The 24,474-nt window shown below is 43.9% G+C and overlaps 1 protein-coding gene across 5 annotated transcripts in view; it reads left to right on the top strand.

Annotated features, from left to right (window-relative positions):
• The window catches only part of meis2a (Meis homeobox 2a), an 89,689-nt gene extending 65,793 nt beyond the window's left edge, over positions 1 to 23,896 (top strand). For 2 of the 5 annotated variants that reach the window (XM_042500276.1, XM_042500275.1), the window contains exons 11-13: positions 15,309 to 15,367; positions 17,980 to 18,090; positions 22,099 to 23,896. In XM_042500276.1, coding sequence (XP_042356210.1) covers positions 15,309 to 15,367; positions 17,980 to 18,090; positions 22,099 to 22,415 — 487 coding nt within the window. In that variant the 3' untranslated portion in view covers positions 22,416 to 23,896. Of the gene's footprint in view, positions 1 to 15,308; positions 15,368 to 17,979; positions 18,091 to 18,537; positions 18,637 to 22,098 lie in introns of all 5 variants that reach the window. The other 3 variants (XM_042500279.1, XM_042500280.1, XM_042500278.1) reach the window with 3 other exon arrangements.
• The last annotated feature ends 578 nt before the right edge of the window (positions 23,897 to 24,474 follow it).

The following is a 24,474-nucleotide window of genomic DNA, read 5'->3' as shown; positions in this document are numbered from 1 at the left end:
AAGACACTTAGAAACACTGGCTTTTTTGATTTTTTATGATTTTTTATGATCCTCTGGTTTGGCGGGCGAGCACATTATGAAATGCAAAATAATAACTAATATTTTCCAAATGTAACATAAAGCTATGAAACTGGCCCAGCCGCCTCTTTTTTTTCCACATTCTTTATAAGTATTTAAGTCTTGTGAATCTCACACAGAGGTCCTTTTTCCCCTCTCGTTACGCTTCTCGACATTACTGCCTATTCCTTACTTTTTGTTTCTGCCACATTGGTGGGCTAGTTGACTGAAGTTGCTGGTTATCAGTCTAACTTTGACCCAGATGGAAATGTCAGGCCTTTTTTTGGCTGCAACCAGGGACTCCCAGCAGTGGCCATCTTATGCCCCTGGCTTTCTAAATATACAGCTGGAGTGTGGAGAGGTTGCGGCTGTGTGTGTGTCTGTGTGTGCAAGTGTATATGTGAGTCTGACTGAGAGAGAGAGAGAGGGAGACTATCGGGGTGCTGCCAACACAGGCATCATGATCCCTCTCATTTAGGGACCGCTAATTGGCAGTTAATTAGCAGAATTGACTCTGTTGTCAGATCCCAAGTGCCAGCCCCCCTACCAACACCCCCTACCCGCTAAGTTCATTTGATCTGGCTGCTTTCTTGATGCTGTAATAATAATCCCATTTTATCTGTTTTGGAGTGAGAAACACATTTGGAAAAAAAAACATATTTTCATTATTGGCAGAGTGAAATAGAACAGACTCCCTGTTGGAGTAGGTTTCATTTTGTTTTCCATTTTGTTCCACAGTTGTTACGGATCCAAATGTCTGTTCGCGGTGCAATCTAGACACATGCCATACTTACAGGATAAGCCACGGTAGTCTCGAACAGCTGATGCTAATGTGCACCACTGTTTATGTGTGCGCTCACAGTACATGCCGCTGTTGAAACGCTCAGTGTGATTAACAGGGCCCGCTCCCACTTTATCAGGCACTGGGGGCACATTGGGTCATAGCATGGCATGGACACCCACCGCGGCCATGGAGCAGCCCTGTGCCCACCTCTGTGTGAGTTATGAAAAACAGGTGGTGCTTTTAAAAAAAAAAGTTGGCAGTGTTGGGCGATCATGCACAAAAATGCCTTTTTTTATACTTGTTTTCCCATTACAAGCTCAAGACTCTCCAAGGCTGTGGAATTCTCCCAGCAAAGACGGCATGTGAGGAGAACGAAGCCAGACGAGGCGAGATAGAGCAGCGAAGAGCTGAAAGAGGCATTACAGAGAGAGCATTAGAGAGAGAGAGAGGGAGATGGAGAGAGAGATGGGGAGGAGGGAGGTCTTTGTACTTCTCTGCTCCTTTTGGCTCTTTTATTCCTCAACGGCTTGGTTTTATTGGTGGGTCGTTTAATAACAAGGGCTCCGCGTTTGAAATGAAGTCGAGCTGCGTTTGCGTGGGCGAGCCTCCTTTTTTTATTTTAAGATGGTAATTTCTGTACTAGGGGTGAGAACTGGAGAGAGAGAGAGAGAAAGAGAATACACCAGAGAGAGAGAGAGGGAGAGCATGAGGGTGAGAGTGTGGGAGAGGGAGAATTCAAGGAGAATTCAAGGGAGGAAAGTAGGTTAATTTATTTCATTTGCAGGAAGAGAAAGAACTTAAAAAGAAAGAAAAAAATGTTGGTGATAGTGAGAAAGAAAGTGTAGGATGCTGTTTTCATGAACAAGCAGCTTAATGCACACGGGCAGCCACAGTAAGCCTGCCAGAATCTCCCTGTGCCTGAGGCCATCTGTGAGCAGAATAGCAATTTTATTACTTTGTCATTAAACCAATTTCACAGCAGTATTGTTTGTTAATGAGCAGCCGCAAACGAGCGAAGATGTCACGTACTAGAATAGCAGCAAGATTTGTGACCCTGCTTCTCCTCTCTGTCTCGTTCTGCCAACCTGTACCTCATTCTTATTCTCCTGCTCTTTCCGCCATCGTCTTCTTTCTTAACATCCTTACTGTCATCCTCACTCTCTCTCTCTCTCTCTCTCTCTCTCTCTCTCCGCCGTCCTCCCATCTTGCTCATCTCCTCCCTTCCTCCCCCTGTTATAGGGGTCCCTGGCCCATAAAAGGGGAAACTGCTGAAAGATAAAATGCAAAGTCTATACAGTCAAGTCTCTGTTTATGAGCTTCCATTTGCCTTTAGAGCTCATTGGGACGAATGGTTTCTCCATGGGCTTTCAGGGCGTGCAGCTGGAAAGCCTGGGATATTGGCCTGTTATTTAGCTCTAAAGCCTAACATGGGTGCCAACGGCAAGTGCCAACAGAGGGACTAGGCGTCTGAATAGGTGCATAAGTCCTTTGGATTGTATGCAAGATGATGTCATGCTTTTTCTTTTGCGATTTACAGAGTTGTTTGGGCTGCTTTTTAAAAATGGATTCGATTAGTGTGAGCTTAAAGAGAAATCTGACTTCAGGTCAGTGTGGTGGTTGTTTGGAATGCTCTGTTTTCACAAAGTGCTTCAGCTGCTAGCTATATGTGTCTTTATGGCTTGTCACTCTGTTTATGTTTTTACTCTGGACTCGGGAGGTCACAGATTCTTGGTCTTTTTGTGGCTGAGACAGAGGCGGCGAGACAGACAGACAGACAGAGAGAGATTTAAACTGAAACCTCAGAGGATCAGACAACCTGACAGAGTAGATTTGGAATAATTAGTTTTATCTGCTGAGGGAGATAGCCAGAGGAGCTGTGTGTTAGCCACAGGGTGCTGCTGTGTGTATCTTGGTGGTGATTTGTTCCGGGTTGCTGAATGCTGTGTATGTGTTTGGGTGCATGGTGAATGTGTTTAGAGGGAGGGGTGAGGGGGACTAAAAAGGATAAAGGTGACCAGGTGTAACAGAATGGCCTTGAGGGTGTGTGTGTGTGTGTGTGTGTGTGTGTGTGTGTGTGTGTGTGTGTGTGCGTGTGTGTGTGTGTGCGTGTGCATGTGTTGGAGCCGGAGAGGACAGGAGCTCCTTCTTTGGCTGAGCTCTTTAAACTCTGTGAACCTCCACAAGGTATTCTCTCTCTGTCCAGACATGCTCGTTCTCTCACCCTTTCTCTTTACCTCCCTCTTTCACATTTTGCATTCCCTCTATCCCTGTGTTTGGATATACAGTAACAGCATGCAAGTTAGCATCTATCTTTGCTTTGTGTGTGTGGTGTCGCACTCAAAACAACCTCTAATGACCTCCATCAGCCCCCCTCCTTTAAGACACAATGAGAGTCAGTGTTTTTGGATATGAAAGGCTGTAATGACATCCCTAACAGTGCTCTAATATATTATTCTTACTTGTTGTGTGCGTTTTCTGAAGCTATGATTCATGGCCCCGTGCCCTATGTGGTTTTGAGGTGCAGGGCCAATAAGCCCATCATGGACGACCCTATAAATCAATACAGCCCTTTGTTTGTTTAAGCCATGCTCTGCCCCAGTTCAGGCCTGTTATGGATGAGATATCAGCAGAGTCGGTGCCAAGCAAAAAGGGGAGGGAAAGGCAAGAAGGGAGGGAGTCACAGGGCCTCTCCACAAAAACAATCCAATCTTAATTGGATGGTGGCCCAAAATCTTGGAGATATCAAGTCCCATAATTAGCAATTTGGGGAGAGGTGAGAAATACACAGCACATCCTGCCGCCACATTCTCTCCACGCACGTGCTTTGATGAAGTTATCAGAGGTAGCTGGAGGAATTAGCCACTATTAGCCAACGCTATTACATGCATAACAAGATGCAGAGATACAGAGCTGGATAAAGGAAGGGGGAGAACAATGAGGAGTACATTACCCTAATCTAGGGTTTCTCTCTTCCCCAGCCTTATGAATATTTATTCCTCCCATTATCGATGATGATGTTTCAATTGGGAGATTCTGAGCATGTGCGGGGACGATAGAGGGCCACGGAAATATCTTTTCCCCAGCGGGGGTGGAGGGCGTCTGCCTGTAGCTCCCCCAAGACATTTCTGCTTTATCATCTTGTTTTACTGAGATTTTCTGCAGCGTTTTCACAGGTACAAGGCAAAGAATGAACAGAATCATCGATCTGCTGTTTGGTAGAAAGTTGCACCTTTTCTGAAATAATAGAAAATATCAGTGTAGGGATATTTTTGTCTTCATCTACAAAATAAAGCAATTTTGAGAATGGGGTCACACAGTTCACATTCATTTTCTGCTGTGAGGGCTGTATTGAATGTAGCTTTTGTGAGACACAGGGATGGTTGTATTTGTTTCAGGTTGGCAGAGTATAGTGTACACACATTCCCAAAACTTTGTGCTTGATCAAAAAATCAAACACAAGAAACTGACTAAAGAAATGCACACTGCATTAAAAGCTACCAGCAGTTTTTGTTTTCCTAATGTTTCAGTCTAACAGAGCTCTTGTCCTGCACTGTCAAAACAGAGCAGCCAATACATAGGCACGTGCACCCTCATCACTCAGGTGAGTGTGGTGTGGTCCGTTTGATTGAGAGTCAGTCTGCTCTGATGTGAACAATCAAACAGGCATATTTTAATTAAAACACACCAAAAGTTGAGTCAAATATTTATCATAAAAAGAGTCTTAAAAATGTCTTAAATCAATTTCATAAATATTAGGCCTAAGTCATTAAATAATCTAAAATTTGAATTTGTGATATCTAAATTGTCACAAATATTTTACAATTTAATTTATCAATCTTTAATTTTTGTTAAAGTGTGCCAAGCTCTTTTGCCCGAAAGTCCACATTTTTGACTAAACCTCATAAAAAGTGATACATCTAATTTGCCTTAATCTGTAGGAACCCTGTATTTCTACTTTTTTGATGAATGATAAACGGAACATTTATTTCAGAAAACAAAATGAAATAAACAAAAAGTTTCAACAAATAGGCAGAATAAAGTGAAAAGCATGTTTTTCATGTAACAGTTTTTGAATTTTTTCTCTGGATGACTTATGGGATTTGTGATACAAATGTGACTCAACTTCTGATATGTTTTATCAAATATATGCCCATCTGATACTGATCTTGATTTTAGTTGTGTTTTCTTTCATAGAGGCATGCTCTGTGCACCATGTGGGAGTATCAGCCTAAATTATCACACCTGAGAGCAGACTGACTCTCAATCAAGCAGATCTCAATCACCTGAGTGCTGAGAGTGCTTGGGTCTATATATACTGCTTGCTTTAGTTTGTGAAGGTGGTTTGACAGAGGTGGTCAGGAGCTCTGTCAGATCTCAGCTTTGCACAATGAAAACTGCTGTGAGCTCATAACACAGTGTGCAGATCTGGTGTTAGATTGTTGCCTTTGTTTTGGGCTGTCACATATGAAGGAGGCCAGTCAAAGCTGCACACAGTCAGTGGTAGAGCTGATCTGAGAGGCAGAGGGCTCGCTTCAGGCCACCAGGCACATCAGAGTCCCTGTGGTCCGCTCCACAGTGTCAGTGCAGCTCCTGCCAGCAGTCCCCTCCACAAACAGCTATTTATATCACTTGCCTGCTGCTGGGCTTTTTTAGCCCTAAACTCAGCTTCTGACCGTGCCTGCACATGTGTGTTTGTGTGCTTGTGCTCACACTTATGTGTGTCAAAGCGATTATGTGCAATTGAAACTGAAGATTAATTATTCAAAAGGGGAGTCAGAGGCAAGCTGACAACATTCGACCAATGACTCTCGTGGTCACTAATATGTGCAAACACACTTACTCGGGCACATCATGGAAACGTGCTTGGTGGAAACAGTCACTCACACGTCAGAGACACAATGATGAGAAGATGATGACATCCCAGTGGGAGGGAGAATCCTTTTCCAAGCACACACACACACACACACACACTCAGCTCTATACTCCCTGAGTAGTGTGTAGGTGCTGAGTCTTTAAAAGACTCAGCACCTAAACCCAGGCATTAGAGAATCCCGACAGTCTATCCACAAGGTTTAGGTGTCACTTTTTAATTGCTCAAACTGCTGTGCGTTTTCACTGCCCTCAATTCATGGTTAATAGTACAGCAGTATGAAGAGGAAAAAAAGAGTGAGCATGTGTATATATGTTTGGGGGCGGGGTGGTTAAAATGGGGGCACCCTCCCTGCGCAACATCCCATTGGCCCTGCTTTCTGACTTCTGCTAATGCATTTGAGAGTCAGGAGCGTAACTTAATGTCTGCAAGTGTGTGCATATCCATGCTCTCATATAAGTGTACCCAAGCATGTATGTGTGTTGCATAAGGACATAACTATTGAAACCCCTCTTGGCAGGGCCCCTCTTCTTCTCCTCTCTGAGCTGAACCCATTATAGTCTTATAAAGGAGGGAGAAGAAGAGACGTTTGATATGAAGCAAAAGGAAATAGATTGGCCTTATTTCCTTCCTGGCTGCCACAGCGCAGACACTTGTGTTGCCTAGACGATGCAGGCAATTGACACTCAATTTTGTTTGAAATATCACGCCTCTATCATGCCATTATCAGCTTCCCCTGGTAATCCACAAAGCCGCCCTGTTTGATATCTGACAATAAGTGGGGAGTCACAGAGTCGCGGAATCTCTCACTCGATTACCAGGCAGAGGGGGAAAAAAGGGTCGAGAATGAAAGGGAGCAAGAAGACGATAGAGACAAAGAGGGTGAAAGAAATGGAGATGGAAAGATAGAGCAGAGGGGGGAGACAGAGAGGCTAAAAAAGTCACACATTTGTATGATAGCAGTGAGAAGTGGATGGAAATGGAGATTATACCTGCCCGCCCTGCTGAGACACACAAAGGAGCTCAACAGGTCAGGCATTGTGGGGGGAAAGGAGAAATCTGGGCAATAGTTGTGGCACTCACAACTGAGAAAATGAAGCGATCTTGTGAGCACACCTTCTCATCTCAGGGGGCCTGATGGGTAGGCCGGGGTAATGATAGTGCTGGATTCACTTGTTCTTTCGTTTCACACACACACACACACACTCTCCTCTGTGTGTGCCAGCCTGCCAGCACGTCTCCGTTCTATTTCTCGCTGGCCCTGCATGAAAGCAGGAAGCCCTCACCCACCCAAAAAGGTGAGATGCTGGATTATGAGGAATGAGCGTTACCTTCCAGCGCTGACGACCTCTGTCACGCGCTATGTGCTGGAACCTTTGACGAAGGGAGGGGGCTAATATTGACATATGTTGGATGTTTTTCTTCAAACGCAAAACACAGCTGTTGGTCCCGGAGCTCCTGGGCAGGCGGAGAATACTTTTTGTGCACCTATGCACGTTAATAAGGTGTTGTCTTAAGGGAGGGAGCCCAAGAGTAAGAAGAGGGGCCTTGCTAACAAGGGAGATCAACTCTTTCCTTAATCCGCCCCCTCACCCCCCACCCCCATCTGGTGGTAGTATTCAAAAATAACAGCGTTAGTAAAAACATTCCAGGGCAGAGGTGCCAGCCTCCGAGGAAAGGAAGGTTAATGACGGGAAATATTAGGGGACTGTGTGCGAGAAACAGAAAGAAAAAGATGATTCGGCTTCTAACATCAGAGAACTGGTAGAGCTAGGGCAGGTTAGCCATGTTGGGTTGCTACAATAAGGTCTCTTTCATACAGGTGTGTTGACGCCTGGGGCAGGCTTGGCCTCGGTCCATTCCATTCACCCTGGCTGATTTGAACAATAACTATCATATCTCTTAAAAGAGAAGGGAGGGTGAAGCGTCAAGAAGGAGATGCCTGTGAGCAGTGTCGGGGCCAAGAAAAACCCCCGCTGCCGTTGTCAGAGCTTGTTGATGTTGTAGGGAGGAAAAAACGGGCATTTTTTTTTTTTTACCCACCCTCCTTTCTCTCCCTTCATAACCCCCACATTTTTTTCTCCTTTCTCTCCCTCCACTCTTGCACTGGATTCGGTGTTTTTGTGCCGTAGGACAGAGTGTGGTGAGGAGACAGAGGAACAAAGTGCTGCTGTGTGGAGCAGCAGCTGCTGCTTTCCGGATCAAAGGGGCAACAAGCGTGGTCTTCCTGGCCCAACGCTGCTCTGGAGGTGTTTGACGGACAGTCAGCAGCTGGGGCCGCACAGCCCGCCATGCAGGGGTCAGGCTGCTGGACAGCAAGACCCAGGGGTGACATGCCCTCACTGGACAGGGGGAAGAGGAGAGAAGGTGTTAGATGGGAGGGTAAATAGAGGGAGAGATGTCTATGTTTGTTTCCTTTTGTTGTTTGTTTTGCCGTTGTGGTTTAGAGTTATTACTTTATATTTCTATCTAAGAAATGTACGATACTGGATTTTTGCAGCTATCCAGTGTCGGTATGTAACGACTTATGTGGTCGATAACAGATACCGATATAGTCACTTTTTTCCCCACCAAATTTCAGTGATTAAGTCTCCTCTGTAGTGGAATAAACATGATATCATGCATACTTTTATTGTGATGGAGACATGAAAGACAGTGCTTTACATTGTGTGTAATATGAATTCATTGCGCAAAATAAGAAAAATACTTAAGCATGTTAGCAGATTTCGAAATTTCACTTTAAAGCCAATATCTGCCAATACCAATGTATACTGATATTAACGTGCATAAAATTTAACTCATTTATAATTGCATAGGCGGAATCTGAAGCTTGGTTTTAAGGGTAAAACCATCACTAGAATAGCACTCCACACTGCAGTATTCCACCTCTTTTGGTGCTGACAGAAAATCAGAGCGAGGGAAGAGAGACAGACAGGGAGCGAGAATGCCGCAGTGCTATTGATTTATTTTAATTAGCTGCTCGTTAAATCGTGTCAGTTTGCAACACAAATATATAATTCTTTGTCTGATTTTCCACTCGAGTCTTAATGACTCGTACTCCCTGGGTTTTCGGAGAGGAATGACTTCTGCAGCTAGACTGACAGAGCAATGCAAATGTTACTCATATTGGACTTGAGGAAGGAGGAGGAGGGGGGGGGCAATGCCACAAAAGGGCAATGAGTGGAGTAATAAAACGGGAAAGAAAAACAGGTCAGTGAAAGTCCATGGAGGAGAGGTGAAACAGTCCCCCTTTGAGAGGCAGACAAAAGAGTGTGGAGGGGGGTATGGAGGCACAGTGGATGAGAGAGAGAGCAGGAGAGAGAGAGACAGAGGTAAAACTATGTAAACACAGTGGCTGCCCTAAACGTGGGCCCTCTCTCTGACGTTCCTAAAAAACGATCCCGCCTCGCTCCGCTTCACATCTGCACTAAATCAAACACGGGGCTGAGGTAATGTTCGCCCGGCTTATGTCTCTTGACTCCTGTTTTAACTTAAAGAAGGGAAGAAGGGATAGAAAAAGGGGAAACGCCGCCTCTGATAGAATGAGGAAGCTTCCCCCGTTCCTACGCTATCTCTTCGTCCTTTATCTCCACCATGGAGCCTGTGAAAAGCTCCATTGTGGTAGTTTATGATAAATCCACAGATACTGTAGGTTCAGTCTGGTGGCAAGCTATGTATAAACTGTTACAGGGGGCCTGTTAGGACCATGTGAGCTGATTCAATCAGTGTTGTTGACACTACAGTAGATCAGTGTTGGAGGTTCAGTAGCCCCAGACTGCCCCACTGTCTGACTGGACCATAATTAGTGTTTGCTTATACTAAACACACCCTCCTCATGGGGTTAATTTGCATGCACTTCCTGGTCAAAGGACACTGAGTGTTTCACTCCTCTCTGCCCGTCTTTCTTTTTTGGGGAGGGGGATCAAACTAAAACCTTCCTCCTTTGATTCCGCTGAGTTGTGACTCAATCGCTGGGGGTTTGGAATCTTTATTTCTGTCTGAAGCACAAGTATGGAAGCAATGAGCTCTAATAGGAACCAGAGGACAGTCATGTTTGCAAGCAGTGATCAGGGATTGAGTTCAGCACGTTCTTGTTCAGATTGTGTTGCATCTAATCTTCCCTGCAAAGACAGACCGGGGGGGGGGGGGGGGGCGAGGAATTTGACTGACATACGGAAACTTGCCCCCATGTCCCTGGCATATGAGCTCTCAAAATGGGCATGTGCAGGTCAGCCGTGAAGGCAATAAACTGTCAACGATTTCTTGTGTCACAATTTCAAAGCGTCTTCCTGGTTCTTCGCACGCTCTACATGGATACATTTGAGGCAGTCCAGCCGCTTTCTTTGCAGAAGACGTGTTTAATATTTCTCTGTTTCTACTGTCTCGCTCCGGCTCTGGCTTGGTTTCTTTCTTTCATCACAAACTCGTCAAACGAGTGACCCTCCTCCTGATTGGCCAGCTTCCCTCCGATCTCCACAGCAATTGGCCAGCCAAGCAGCCAGGCTGTCTCTCTCTCTCTCTTGCCCTCACTCATCTCCCTCCCTCTTTCACTCTCTTGGCTGTGCTCCAGGGTAGGGTGGTTTGGCATGACGATTTCTCAGGGAAGGAATGCTGACAACAGGAGCGAGTTACCAGGTGTGGCTGCAAGTCATTTAACCAGAAACAAGGCCTTTCTGACAGACTGAGATGAGGAAGCAAGACGGAAAAAAAAGAATAAACACAAGTATTGAGTGAGACAGACTGGTTTGCTGTGATTTCATCTTCTCAACCTTCCAGTAACCTTCTATAGTATTTATCAACGTTCTCTTGTGCTGATGATGCAGTTTGTTTCTCGAATTAAAGTCTCATAAATATAAAGCTCTACTTAATGAAATAAAAGCACATGGTATGTTTTAGGATTATGTAAATCCACTATAAAGTCTCTTCCTCGGTCTTCATCACCCTTTACCCCCAGTCCCCCCACACACACTCACACACACACACTGGGTATAGCATAACATTGTATGCTAGCCAGGGTATTTAACACCTAAGCGGACACTCTCTGAAGCCCCCCCGTGTGTGAGCAGATATTAGTAACCAGGTATGCTGTGTTGATCCAGCCTAGCGGAGACCCCGTGTCAAGTGGACTCCTGCTGCCCTGGCTCCATCATTCATATATGCCTGTTATTTTCCTCCGCAACCTGCACAGCCACAACACTCCAAATACCAGTAAAGTTAGCGTTCTATATTATCACTGAGCAGGGTACTTTGTTTTACATTGGCATAGGCATAGATTTTGGGGGAAATGCCACATTCAATATTTAGAACACATACATTTAAATAAAAACATGAAAGTAGCAAGTAGTAGAAGACTTTTATTTTGACAAAAGACATTGCCACCTTGAATTGGCACAGAAAAATTTACAAGAAAGCAGAAAATTGACGCTTTAAATTTCTGTGGGGTGGATAGGCCCCAGTGCATATGCGTACATTTCAGGGGGGACGCAATACAAACAGGAAATAAAGTGTTCGACATTCAAAATTTCCCAGATGCGGACCCCCAACCTCCCTTTTATACATGTCCATCTTAAAATGAAACCTATGCCCTTTGTGCACAGGTATCTTTCAGGGGAGGAACCCAGGGAACACATCATCCTCAATATTTAGAACGTGCAATTGCCCCCCCAACCCCCAGTTGAATATGTGTCCGTCCCAACAATGAAACAAAACCTACGCCCTTGCTACTGGACATATTGCATCTGCGTGTACACATGTTTGTACACACGTGTTGCTCACGCCATTTCAGGGTATGTCAGTGAGAAGTGCTACTGAAGGCCAATTGGCACCAGTGTGTGAAGAATGCCCTGACATGCACATACACACATATTGATCGACCGTGCGTACATATTCACATGCATGCTCCAACGCATTCTTAGCACTGCAAGAGCAGTTTTTGATATGCAACTTGAAAATGTGTTTAAGGCTCATTGGCTAGGAGGGCCCAGTCGCCCACGTTAAACAGCAGCAGACTGTTGCCCCCACCAGCCCGCTTTCTCCCGGGGTAATGTACACATTCTGAGCTGTATCCCGAGGAATGACCTCTACACGACCCCCTAACCTTGCCTTTAATTATTTGTTTGAAGACAGCATGGAGTTCCCATGCTGAGAGGTACTCTGTGTACTGTGTGTGCATGTGTGTGTGTTTCTGTGCTCTAACATTGAGCAGAGGCAGGCCATAATAAGCTAGACCACCAGATGTAGATAATAAAACATGGGGGTTTGGGTTGGAGGTTTTTTAGCTAGTGTCCCCTGTGAGCCTCCTGTGTTCTGGTTAGCCTACAGACACACTGGCGGTGCTTGTGGTCATGTCCACGGTGTCGATGTGTAGATTTACAGCACGCGCGTATGTTTTAGCGAGTGGTTGGGAATTGTGAGTCCCTGTGGTCAACCTCTGTGTCTCTCTCAGGGCCTTTGGGTGCGTCCATCTATCCGTCCATCCCAGTTTGACTGGCCTTCATCTCTAGAGGATTCCTGGTTGTGTTGTTCTAAGCACACACCATTAGCAGCTCACGGGTCGAGGGAAAACAGTGTTATCAGGCCTGGCTCTGATAATCTCAATTGGCTTTACTCAGACTGATAAAAGGTGCTCTAAGGCCACGAGAGGGGCGCTCCGTCACCCCCCCACTCCCTCCAGTGCACCGCATCGCCTCCTGGTTACTGTGGCAACTTGTTTAGCGTACAAAAACAGAGCCTTTGTATGTGTGTGTGTGGGTGGGTTAGTGTGTGATATGGTGGTGGTTAGCCAATAGGGACTGTTGACAAGAAGCAGGTCCATCTCAGAAGCAGCTTGGAGGGAAAATATTTGAATACCCATATGTTTGTGTACACAGCAATGAGCTGTTTTCAAAAATTACCATTTCAATGAGAGCCAGTACCCTGAAATATGTTCCTGTATACTTTATGTCATACATTTCCAGTAAGAAGTGGAAAAACACAAGAGGAAGAACAATGTTTTTAAAGGAACACCTTGATTTTTAAAGAAGTCTGAAAACAGCACTTTGATCTTCCTCTCCAGTACATTTCCTGGAAACCGTATGGGCAAATTTAGCACCTGGGAAGAACATTCCTAATATTATGTGTTTATGGTTATGTCCCAGAATAGGTAAGAATGCACATGGTTGTGATTTTGAGCCCCTCGGTGCATCTAAGTAGAGAGAAAGCAGGACATATATTTTAGCAGGCCTTGCACTCTAAGCTAAAGAAAGGGAGTGTGATACCAGGAATGTCTTACTGTTTACTTGCTCAGCTGGTCTTCTTCTCATAAGCACTGCAGGCATTTTCTGACAGCATAGCTCTCTAAGAATGCTTTGTCCCCTTTGTTCTATTGAAAAATACTTTCACAGTTAATAAACCTTAATCCTCATTCCTCCCTCAAATCACAAATCATGCATCGCAATCATATAATTTCCAATCCGGCTCTCATCGGCGCGCCCCGCCTCCTCCACCTTCCTCCTCTCTCTCATATGGATGCGTTTCATCTTTTTCTCTCAGGGGCCTACAGCACCCCTTGCGTACCTGCACTCTGGATGCCCCCTGGCAAATGAGCACCGCGTCTCTCTTTTCCCAACCGTGCATTTTGTACGTTTAACCATGTCACTTTGAGCCGGGCAGATTACAGGCGTTTAAGTTCATTGGAGAAGGTAAGGGCAGGTATCAGGGCTTCATGGGGGATTAGGAGCCCAAATTGGTTCCAGCTCTCCCTTCCTTCTAATGACCAGTTCTTTAGCCGCACTGATGGTGCCGTGGCCCGTACGTTGGAAGAGGGCGGCCGTTTTTTTCTCCCTCTCTTCTCTGCCTTTTTGGAAACCAGCAAAGGACTCCATGCTGGACAGCTCCTACGTGATTTGAAACCCCTCTTTAATATCAACCACATGGTGGTACCTGTAGTGCTAAGCCCGCGCTACATTTTTAGTACGTGAAAGTGAGCGGAAGAAAGAGAGAAAGGTGGAGAGCTCGCTCAGCCTGAGTGGCCAGCTTGACACAGCCCAAGGCTTCTCCATTCCAAGTTAAAAAGGTTGCCTCTGGCTGGCAGTCACCTCCAGATGACCTCTGGCTCTACACTGGAAAAGCCACAGGAGCGAGGCCGGCTGGGGAGGCTTTGTGGAGCTGCACTTATTCGCTGCTGTGGCGGTGATAAAACTTCAGACAGCCTAATTGATGGGCTCGCTGACATAACAATACCTTGTGAAAGCACGGAGTGGCCCATGCCTGGTCCTCATTTCTAGACAGCTGGAAGGGGAGCAGAACCCCCTACAATGCAGAGAAGTGGGGGTCCCACTGAGGGGAAGGGTGGAGGTGGGGGAGGAATGGTGGGGAGTAATGAAAGGAGCCATTTGTATCCTGCACTTTGCTAACTTAAGCTGAATTTCACCAACATGGATTAACTTTTAAACCTGATTAAATTATGGTTTAAATTATGTTGCACCAAACTTCAAAACTATAGCTCAAAATTAAAAGAAATTAAATGAATCTCAGTTTAGTTTTTACTCTAAACTTCAAGTAAATTTAATGGTGTTGCACCAAAACTTAAAGCTTAAATTTAAACTGTGATCCAGGCTTAAAACTTTAACGTTTACAATCGCTGCCTTTTGGTGATGGATTGAGCAAAATAATCAAGTTTCTCAAAGAAAGTTGAGACTCAACTCAATTGACTTTGGTGATAATAAAAAAATGTTATGGTTATTGTTACAGAAAAGCAGCCATTTAAACATTTAATGCTATAAGCTATAATGTGAAATGAGGAGAGAGAGAGGGAATGACATGCAGCAGAGGGTCAATGGTGGAATTGAACCCAAAGCCACTGCGGCAGGGCCATAGCCTTTGTACATGGGGTGCCCACTCTACCAGGTGAACCAGTGGGTGCCCCATGTATTTAAGTTTATTTTAATTTTGATATGAAGCGTGTCCCTATTGATTACACTCTGTTTAGATTAATAAACTTGACTTCACTAGATTCATTTTTAATGGTGAAACAGAGCTCTGCGTAAATCTGGATTTACTCATTTTAAACCAAGTTTTACTAAACACTGATTAGAGCTAATCTTAGATTAAAGTAAGCCTTGTCGGTGCAACCCAGCCTTAGAGCTGCCTTTGAAATTCCAATGGGTGATAACACTCCAGACTCTTTGGAGTACAGGATACTGTACACTAAAGTTGTGCAACAGGAGTGAAAGACAGAAGGAGAGAGCGATGTGCCATTATGAGGGTTCTTCTGTGCCCAAGCTGCACTTAATACTTGAGGAATGTCTCCCTGGTGCCCATAGCAACCAAACGTAATCAAAAGCTTTATTAAAAGAGGGGGGAATAGATCATAAGGAACATTAAAAGTATCCCTCGCTGGGTTCCCAAGTCAGCACACAATTGCCCCTTTGTTTGTTGCTGTTTTGTTGCGAGCGCCTCTCTCAAGGACTCGGTGGCTAATGTTGCCATTAAGTCATGCAAAACTGTTTTGTCTTTGTGGTGGCTTGTGATGAATCTCTCTGTGTGTGAATGCAGGGGTGATTTAACGTTTGTTTTTCTCCTCTCTCTGTTTTTTTTTTCTCTCTTCCTCTCTGCCAGGTTCATTAACGCCAGGAGAAGAATAGTACAGCCCATGATTGACCAGTCAAATCGAGCAGGTAAAAAAAACACTCAAAAAAAAAACCAGCCAACATACAGCAGCAGACCTTCTATCTCTTTCATTCCCCAGCATGAAGACACCCTTCCCAAATCCTTTCCTGGCATGCACATCATGCCTAGAGCCCAGATTTTTTTGAGGGGGCACCCTACATCTCCTCTCTCTCCACACACACACAAATCCCATCTACTCCCTCCTCTTCCTCTCCCTCCCTCCATCCCCTTTCCCATTTTCTGTATGAGATGCGTTCAGCAGTGGTGCAGGCCGTTTGCTGATTGACTCTAATTGGAGATTTCCCAGTCTAAGTGGAGAGAGAGGTATATTAGCACTCTCTCTGTGAATTACTAATTGGACACAAGAGGAGTGCCAGGAATGCTAGCAGCAATTTATGAGTTATATTTCCTTTTTTTCTGTTTTGTTTTTAATTTTTTTTTTCCAGTCCAGGGTTAGGGAGGCTTCCCCTCACTTTTTCTGCTGCATTTTATTGTACTCCCTCCAGACTCACTGATCTGAATTTGGATATTGAGTAGTTATTCAGCACATTTTAAATATCAAGACCAATACATGACTGCTTAGTCATTTTTTAGTTTATTGATATCAGTTAATGCATTTCAGTCATCCAAACTGCCCTTAGGAGGGAGACTGACTTTAATAGAGTGCTTCAGGGATGTTTTTTGTGGGCCAACCCAGAAGTTGGCTTCACCCTGGTTCCCTTGTCAAAAAGCCTATAGGAATTTCCCCTTGGATTCTTCCAAAAAATAATCTATGGCAAGCAAGTCTATGATAAGTACATAATCTTCACAAGTTAGCACCATCTCTATGATTTATGAAGCATCAATGTAATCTTTAGAAGTTAAAAGCTAACATTAGGCTACTGATGAACTACACCACCATTTCATTACTTTACATCCCCATAATAGACTGTTTATAAAGAGAGACATTGCATCTCCACTTCCCCATACTGTATAAAAAAATAAGACAAATTATCCTGGATACAGCCACTGCCATCCTTTGCTGGTGACACCATTTGGAGCCAGAGTCTGCACAGTAGCAAATCTTAGCAGTATCAAGTTTCTCAGGGGATTTACAACCTATACTGTAGCCCGCCAGTATCGAGATGTTTTGGCTTCACTTTTGGTGACCTATTAAGTCATCTATCTCTATGTACAGTTATGCTTCCCATTAAAACAAGGCTATAAAGCTGTGTTAGGCATGATGACTTTCTGAAGTCTCATTGAGCCACTTGTTAGCAACCACCTTTTTGAAGACACATAAAAATTTCAAAATTCACAAATGGGGAATTTACTTATATATTTTATGTCGTAAAACAAACTGTGAAAGTCTCTTAAGCTTGTGTTAACCACAAACCTTCTTTCAGGCATCTAATCAAAAGCCCCATTCAAAAAAACACCATAGACTTTGAGACAAGGAAACCAGGAGTGCTAAAATGCTAACTACTCTCCAGGTTTTAGCACTCATGCCCGCACCACTCTATGGGATGCCTGAATTAAATCAGATCTGATGTTTTGAGTTAACACCAACGCAGGCAGAGATTTTTATTTCTTTAAAAACAGATTAAGGAAAGCTTCATGTCGTTAATTTATAACACGTTTCCCTATCTATTGTGGTCAGATTACAAAAACACACTCACACATTTTGAGTAGTAAACATGCCGCTCTGTGATCCTGTGGAATGATTCAGCCACCCTAAGCTTCATTGACTTTGGCATTACCAAAAAAAGAGGCCAAGTAATTTGTCTCAGGGAGAGGAAAAGCTGTTTTTGTTGATTAGCTCCTCCCGCCTTAAAAAGGTCCCCACACACCGGGGTGGAGATTGTTCAAAACCAACATGAGCCGCGATTAAAATGAGATGCACTCACAAATGTGGGTGACTTCTTTTCTACAATTACTGCGCTCTTGTGTGGAATATTTGTCAGCGTGCAGCCGATGTGTGCCAATCAACAACCTCTACATAAAACAGCATGACTAACAGCTCCCACTAATCTTTTCCGAATTACAGATTATCCAAGATAATACTGTTATAGTCCTGCAATACACGGTTTTCTACAGTCTCCAGAGAGCATTAGTTCATTAGGGCTAATAGTAGGCAAAACACAATACAACCGAGCAAACGGATTGCTGTTGTATCATTACAGATAATCAAATAAATCATTCAGAATATTTAATAATAATTCATTAGAGCTGTATGTGACGTTTAGGAGTAGATGACTGCTGACTCAAGTGTTGACGGGGTGAAGGCAGAAATTCTTCTCATCCTGTCAAACTGCATGCTTTCTTCTTCGAGAACAATGTATCTCCTGTGAGTGTGGTTTTGAATGACACTGGTGTGTGTGCATGCGCCAGTGTGCGTGTGTGTGTGTGTGTGTGTGTGTGTGTGTGTGTGTGTGCTTGCATGCACGAGGACCTACTGTATGCGTGTTTGCATGCCACGCGTCAGTCAACGCGGTCCACAAACATGAGCACAATGTCTTACAGTATGTTTGGGCTGGAGCTGGGACAATTGCTGATTGTCTGGTGTGTTTTCTCTTCTTCTTCTTCCTCCCCTCCCGTCCCCCCTCCCCCTTTTTCATGTCCACGTTTTGACTACAATCAGGTTTTCTTCTTGATCCTTCAGTGAGCCAAGGAGCAGCGTACAGTCCAGAGGGCCAGCCGATGGGCAGCTTCGTGCTGGACGGTCAGCAACACATGGGGATCCGGCCAGCCGGTAAGCCGGTCCCACATCCCTCGTCATCTCCATCAATGCCTGCTTCACCAGACACCAGTTTCTCCCTCAGTTATCGCACAGCTGATCAACACTGATCCTCTTTTCTGTAGCATGAGATTTAGTCACCTCAGCACGGAGCAGGTCCCCGAGTCAGCCACGTAAAACTAACCACCAACCAACTAACAACACCACTTTCTCTAAAAGTCCCCACACTGTCTGCTGCTTGTTTTTTCTCTAACACATCTGTGAAAAATCCTTCACAAGTTATAATAACTAAAGGGATTTATGGGATGCAATGCAAAAATAAAAACACTTGAAAAACACCTTTCACTTCCTTCCCCCTAATCATTTTCCATCTAACCCACCTCCTCCTTTCTATCAGTGGTTCTCCTCTCTGTGATCCAAACTCCTGCTGACCCTTTTCTGGCGTTTATTCTCTCTTTCTAGGGCCTATGAGTGGAATGGGGATGAATATGGGCATGGATGGGCAATGGCACTACATGTAACCTCCATCTTGTAAAGCAAAACGCAAAGAAAAAGGGGGACGTAAGTACTGGGCTCTTTTCCTTGTTGTTTTTACATCTTGGGGCTGTGGGTTTCATTTTTTTTTCACCCACGATTCCCTTTCACTCTCTACCCTGGCTATAATTTTGCAGCCCATACTCCCTAGCATCAACAACTATGAACCAGCATGCATGGCTGTTCTAGCAAGATGCTTTAGAGGCGGGTGCAGTAGCCAAGGATGAATTAAAGACTTGGGAAAATTCGGGGGGAACCGTCCTGGGACAGAGAGGACCCATGGACTTGTGGCGCCAGACAACAGGAACAACAACAAGAAGAAGAGGGAAGAAACAACCTGGCATGGCATGTGCAGATTTATTTATCACAACAGCACCATCGCTCTCCCCATCCCCGGACAGCCAATGCAAATGTTGGACATTTAGGGAAAAAATAACATCTCCTGGGGAAGGGGCTGACGGGGAGAAATTAAGCAGGCTCCAGTGAAGCGATAAAGAAGGAGAAGTGAAACTGTCCTCCGAGTGACATAAATCTGTCTGGGGGAAGGATTGATGCCCAAATTATCTTATATGCAAAGACGGGAACACCGCAGTACATTACGGCCCCTGAGCGAGATATACGGGCCGTGGGTGACATGGCCGATCCTTCACTGGGGGTTTGGTTTGAGCTGTGTAAAGGGAGGAATGAGCGTGGAGGGGGGGGGGGGGGTGGGTGTTTGGTTTTTTTTTTACTGGAGGGAGAATATTTAAGGGGGGGCGGGGGGGGGCCAGAGACGAGACTGACCTGAGACTCACAGACAAGAGCGGGGAGCACTGAGATGAATTTATAAGGTTGTAGACACAAGCATGACTGCATCTAAAAGGAGGGGATCTCTTTCACACATACAGTCTCTGTGCCGCTCTCTCTCTCTCACACACACACACACACACACACACACACAGCTGAATGTCGGCAGCCTGATTAAGCTGGCCATTCCGCCTCCCGCTAGTGCCACACTGCTGACATTTGAAAAATCAAGACATATCACATCCTGAAGGCGGCAGGGCAGAAGAGATTTTATTTTAACACCTAAACTCCCTTTGCCCAATGAGGCACAATATAATAACACTTACCTTGATTAAAAGAACCCTTTATATGTAAATGGCGACTGGATTTTCCAAAGGGTCACAGCGGCAATTCTGCCGACAGAGATCATTTCACCCCTCTAGTCCTTGTTTCCTCTCTCACTCTCTCTTTCTCTCTCTCTCTCTCTCTCTCTCTCCGTCTCTCTCCGTCTCTCTTCCCCTCCTGTCTTTGCTAATGGCAGCAGGGAGAAAAAAAATCAGGAAGCAATGTTCCCTAAAACAGCCACACAGAGACAACATTTGCTCAGGTTGGCTAATTCTTAATATAGGGCTATATAATTTTGAGACTATTTAATTACGTAACATACTTTATGCTTCATGACCAATTACATTAATAGCTTAATACAGAGGAATATTATCCTCTCTTGATTTGATTACACAGCCACACAATATGGTATATTTGGTACTTAATTATGGCCAGCCATTGAGCAGGACCGCTGTGCCATAACAGAAGTGCAGAGGGAGGCAGGCATGGAGAGAGAGAGAGGCCCAGTCTGTCCCCAGTTATTGTCTTCAGATGGTTTTACCACTCTTGTTAATAAAGGAGGGGGGTCTCAGATCTACTTAACGGAATGACTGCAGCTTACAAGACTGGAGATTACCAGCTTACAGTGTCAAAAACATCTGCTGGGCCTTTTAACAGGAGCTGCTCTAGGTTATATGGAGGTGAGGGCACCCATCATAGCCCCGACACCCTGGATGATTTATTTATTTTATGACCCCAGTAGTGAGGTTTTAAGAGACCTGCTCTGACAAACATGTGCATTTCAAATGAACTGACATGGAAAGGGAGTATTCGAAAATGGCACAGCTTTCAACCAATGAGGCTGGTCATTAATCTTGGCCTTTGCTGTCCCTTTTTTTTTTCTCCTCTCTGTCCTCTTCCCCTCACCGGGGCCCTCCAGTGTAATTTCTTAATTGCAGTGTACTAAGGTGGAGGAATGCAGAGAGTGAGCATGCCTAGTGACCTTGCAGCGACCTCTCCCCTCCTATTACAGCTTCTAATCCCCCAGGGGTTCACATTACAAAGCAGGTCGGCCCAGACCCAATCCCAGACCCAGGCCCCCTGGCTCCAGCGGGGGACCCCCTGCTCTCAATCGCCTTTCCCCAAGGTCCAGGCCTCTGGACCAGCCATGTTCCCATACTCCAGTCCCAGGCTCCAGGAGCAAACCCCCCTCCACTTCTTTTTTTCTTTCCGATTACAACAAACAAGCCATGTGAAAAGCCAAACAGTGGCACTGCTGAGTCGTCTCTGTGTGTGCCGGGTCCTGTCACAGTGTGAGGGATGCCAGCATGCTGAGGCCTCCACACATATGAAGAGGAGTCCATCTTAAGGGACATCACCTGCTTTCTTTCTCTCTTCCTTTTATCTTTTGCTGCTCTTTTTCCAAAAACCCACACTCCATGCATTTAAGAGCAGCTTAACCCTTTGAAACCGGAGTCGATATCAGTTTTCTTGTGCTGCATTAAGACGCTTTCACAAGTATTTAAACCTTTGAATTAAGTGGTTGCTTTTTTGTGATAATACGGGAAAAAGGGAATGCTCAAAGTCATCCAAAAATTGCTAGAAAAGGATAGATATGGAAAATACATTTTTAAAATGCTTGTTAAAAATGTCCAAAGATGTTATATTTATAATTATAGATTTAAAAATATTTTAAAGAATAACTATTTAATTTTCAATTCATTTCATTGTGTATTTTATAGATTATTTTCTCGTACTTTTTTTGCATATTTTTGGGTCATTTTTTTTTCTCAACTTGCTCATAGCCTTTTCTCGTGTTTGAAATAAACCAAGGGTTTAAAGGGTTAAAATGCTTTCATTCATGGGTGAAAACGAGCCTTTAATGCTCTCTCTCTGTCTTTGTGATACAGCAAACTGAGTCCTAAATTATTTAATGACTTCTTTAAGGGATTGTAAATCAAATATGTTCACAGAGGCTCGTCCCCCGTGAGAGAATGCCTGTTCGGTTTGTCACTTGAGTCAGCTGGGGAATTGACTGTTCCACTTGTAAAAGTATTAGCACTTCTCCACATCAATACGGCTGGTTGGTTTTCCTCCCATCCTCCAGGACTGCAGTGTCTGTGGATGACTGAGGATCATTTTCCAACCTGAGACCTGACCACAACGCTATTGGGCATTGTAAACCACTCACCATAGCCCAAAATAGCCCGGCGCAATAATGTCTCTCTTTACTTGTTGAAGCTAAAAGCGCTCTTGTCACGGACACAGTGTCATAAAAACCCGCTAAGCCCTTTGTTGTGTTTAAATTGAATTAAGGCCCGTTAATGGAGAAGGAGCATGTCAAAAAAGTTTTATTATCAAGAGTGTAACTTAATTTCTCCCTCTGTGTGTTTCTGTCAGGTCTGCCAGGCCTGCCGGGGGAGTACGTACCTCAGAGCGGTCCTATGGGCATGAGCATGGCCCCACCCACTTACACCAACCCTCATCAGATGACCTCCCACCCCTCCCAGCTCCGACACGGACCCCCTCTCCACGCGTACCTGCCCGACCACCCTCACCACGCCCACCACCCTCATCACCACCCCCATCACGCCATGCTGATGCATGGAGGACCCTCGTCACACCCAGGAATGACCATGTCTGCACAGAGACCCCCTTTGCTCACTCCCATTGACCCCAGTACTGGAGGACAAGGCCTGGACATCCATGCCCAATAGTATAAGGGAACTTTGCTACCAAGACAACAGCAGCTACTACAAGAAAACAGTTAAAAAAAGAAAGCAGCCCACGATAAATCCTATTTTGAGACTATTTTTAAGAATAAAAAGCGAACCCTTTTGACCAGAATTTGACACTAAAGAAACAGAATTCCAGATGAGCTGTGATAATTTTTTTTTTTTTTTTTTTTTTTTTTTGAGACTTGTCAATTTTGTTACTTTCATCCAAACGGAGGACCAAGCTGACAAGAACACTTTGTAAAGTCTTGGGCTTTTGGTAAAGATCAACAGAGGATGTTTTGACATACACGTGTGCAAAGAACGGACAAGACGCACTCAAAAAACACACACTTTTTCGCACACTCACTCACACGCCATCGTAAACATGTTCAGTACACTTTCATGTGACAAACGCTTCTAAAATAAAAATCACTCTGGAAGATTTAAAAAAGAAACAACAGAAAGACTCCAAGAGTTATAACTACTGTAGTATAAAAAGTATAGATAAATAAGTTAAAACTTGTGCATTTTTCGTTGATCACATGGTTTATGTTTCCTGAGCTAGTTTTAGAATTAAAGGTTAACCTTTTTTCTCTCTCACACTGTGTGTGCTCCTTCCTGGAGGAGAAACTGTCTCGCAGCACAGCACTATAAAAGAAAAAAACAAGAGGATGGAACATCTCAAACCATAGAGGGCAATCAGGTCCTGTCCCCCATAAGAACAGGGCATGATGGGAAAAGGCTGCTAAATGACACCGGATCTCTCCAGAAGATTCAGTTTGAACATTTGTCATGCCCCTCTTATTTTTTGGTTCATGAATGAATGTTGCCCTGTAGGTTTTAAAGGAAAAAAGTTCTTTGTTTGAATTGCCCAAGCACTGGATTGTGTTGGTTTTATACATTTTTATTTTAATATTATTTTATTTTTTTGTACCCTGGACTCTCGTTGGTAAGAGCCTATTGAAGGAAGCTTAAAAGTGAAAAGCAACATCCTACGGCGCTTCTTTATCTGCGGATCAACACTCTTGCCATAAGGACAATACTGACACAAACGTTGATTCTGCGGCACTGAAGAAGCATTTGATGGTTGATGCACCAAAAAACCTAAAACTAAAAAAAAGGAAAAAAAAAAAACTTAAATTATGAACTCAATGCTTTTGGGGGAAAAAAAGCTGAGAGAATATTGTAACAAACTTCGTACAGAGTTCAGTCTATTAATTGTTTCATGTTAGATATTCTATGTGTTTACCTCAATTGAAAAAGAATGTTTTTGCTAGTTTCAGATCTGCTGTGGCATTGATATTGTATGTCCATGAATTCCTTCCTTTTTCAGCACGTGTTCCTCACTAGATGATAAGATGCCGTCTCCCTTAAGCTTTGTCAAAAATACATTAAATACTTGTATGAGGACTGTGACGTAATGTTTAAAAGGTGTTCAGTCACAAATGCTGTAATAAATATTTCATTTTTGATTTTTGTTAGATTTTTGTGTTATTAACTGTGTTATAAACAAAATCTTTATGCACATTTTCATTTTAAAAGCATAAGATTAATTAGTTTGCTATTGTTAATCAGAAAACATGTTTCGGGTGCATTGTTGCCTTTCAGCAAGGTCTTAAGTTTTAATTTAATTTTTGCAAATGGAGAAAAAAATACAGTGAAATCCACACTTTTCCAGCAATTTATTTGCAGTATCTTTTAACCAGAATGCCAATTTGGTTATTGAATACCCTCTTATAATGACAATAACAAATTATGGTTGACATATATCATGCCATAGCAATTTATTTGGGAACACAAATATGTCCGCTTAATGATAAATAACTGTCAAATGCAAATGAAGGGTGCAAATTACAGAGCAAATACACCACTAACACATCTTAGTTTTATACCGAAAAATAAACTGTCAGCAGTGACAGTGGTAAATAAGAAAGTCAAAAGTGGCATCCGGTTTTTAAAAATAACAGGGGAAAAAACTTTTTTTTTTAATGACTTATTAAATTTTGTGGTGATAATTTATTTTGCACATCATTTTCTTCTTTACAGAAATAAATACAAA

Source organism: Plectropomus leopardus, chromosome 14 (genome assembly GCF_008729295.1).
Source record: "Plectropomus leopardus isolate mb chromosome 14, YSFRI_Pleo_2.0, whole genome shotgun sequence".
NCBI lineage: Eukaryota > Metazoa > Chordata > Actinopteri > Perciformes > Serranidae > Plectropomus > Plectropomus leopardus.
This window is presented reverse-complemented; position numbering and strand designations above follow the sequence as displayed.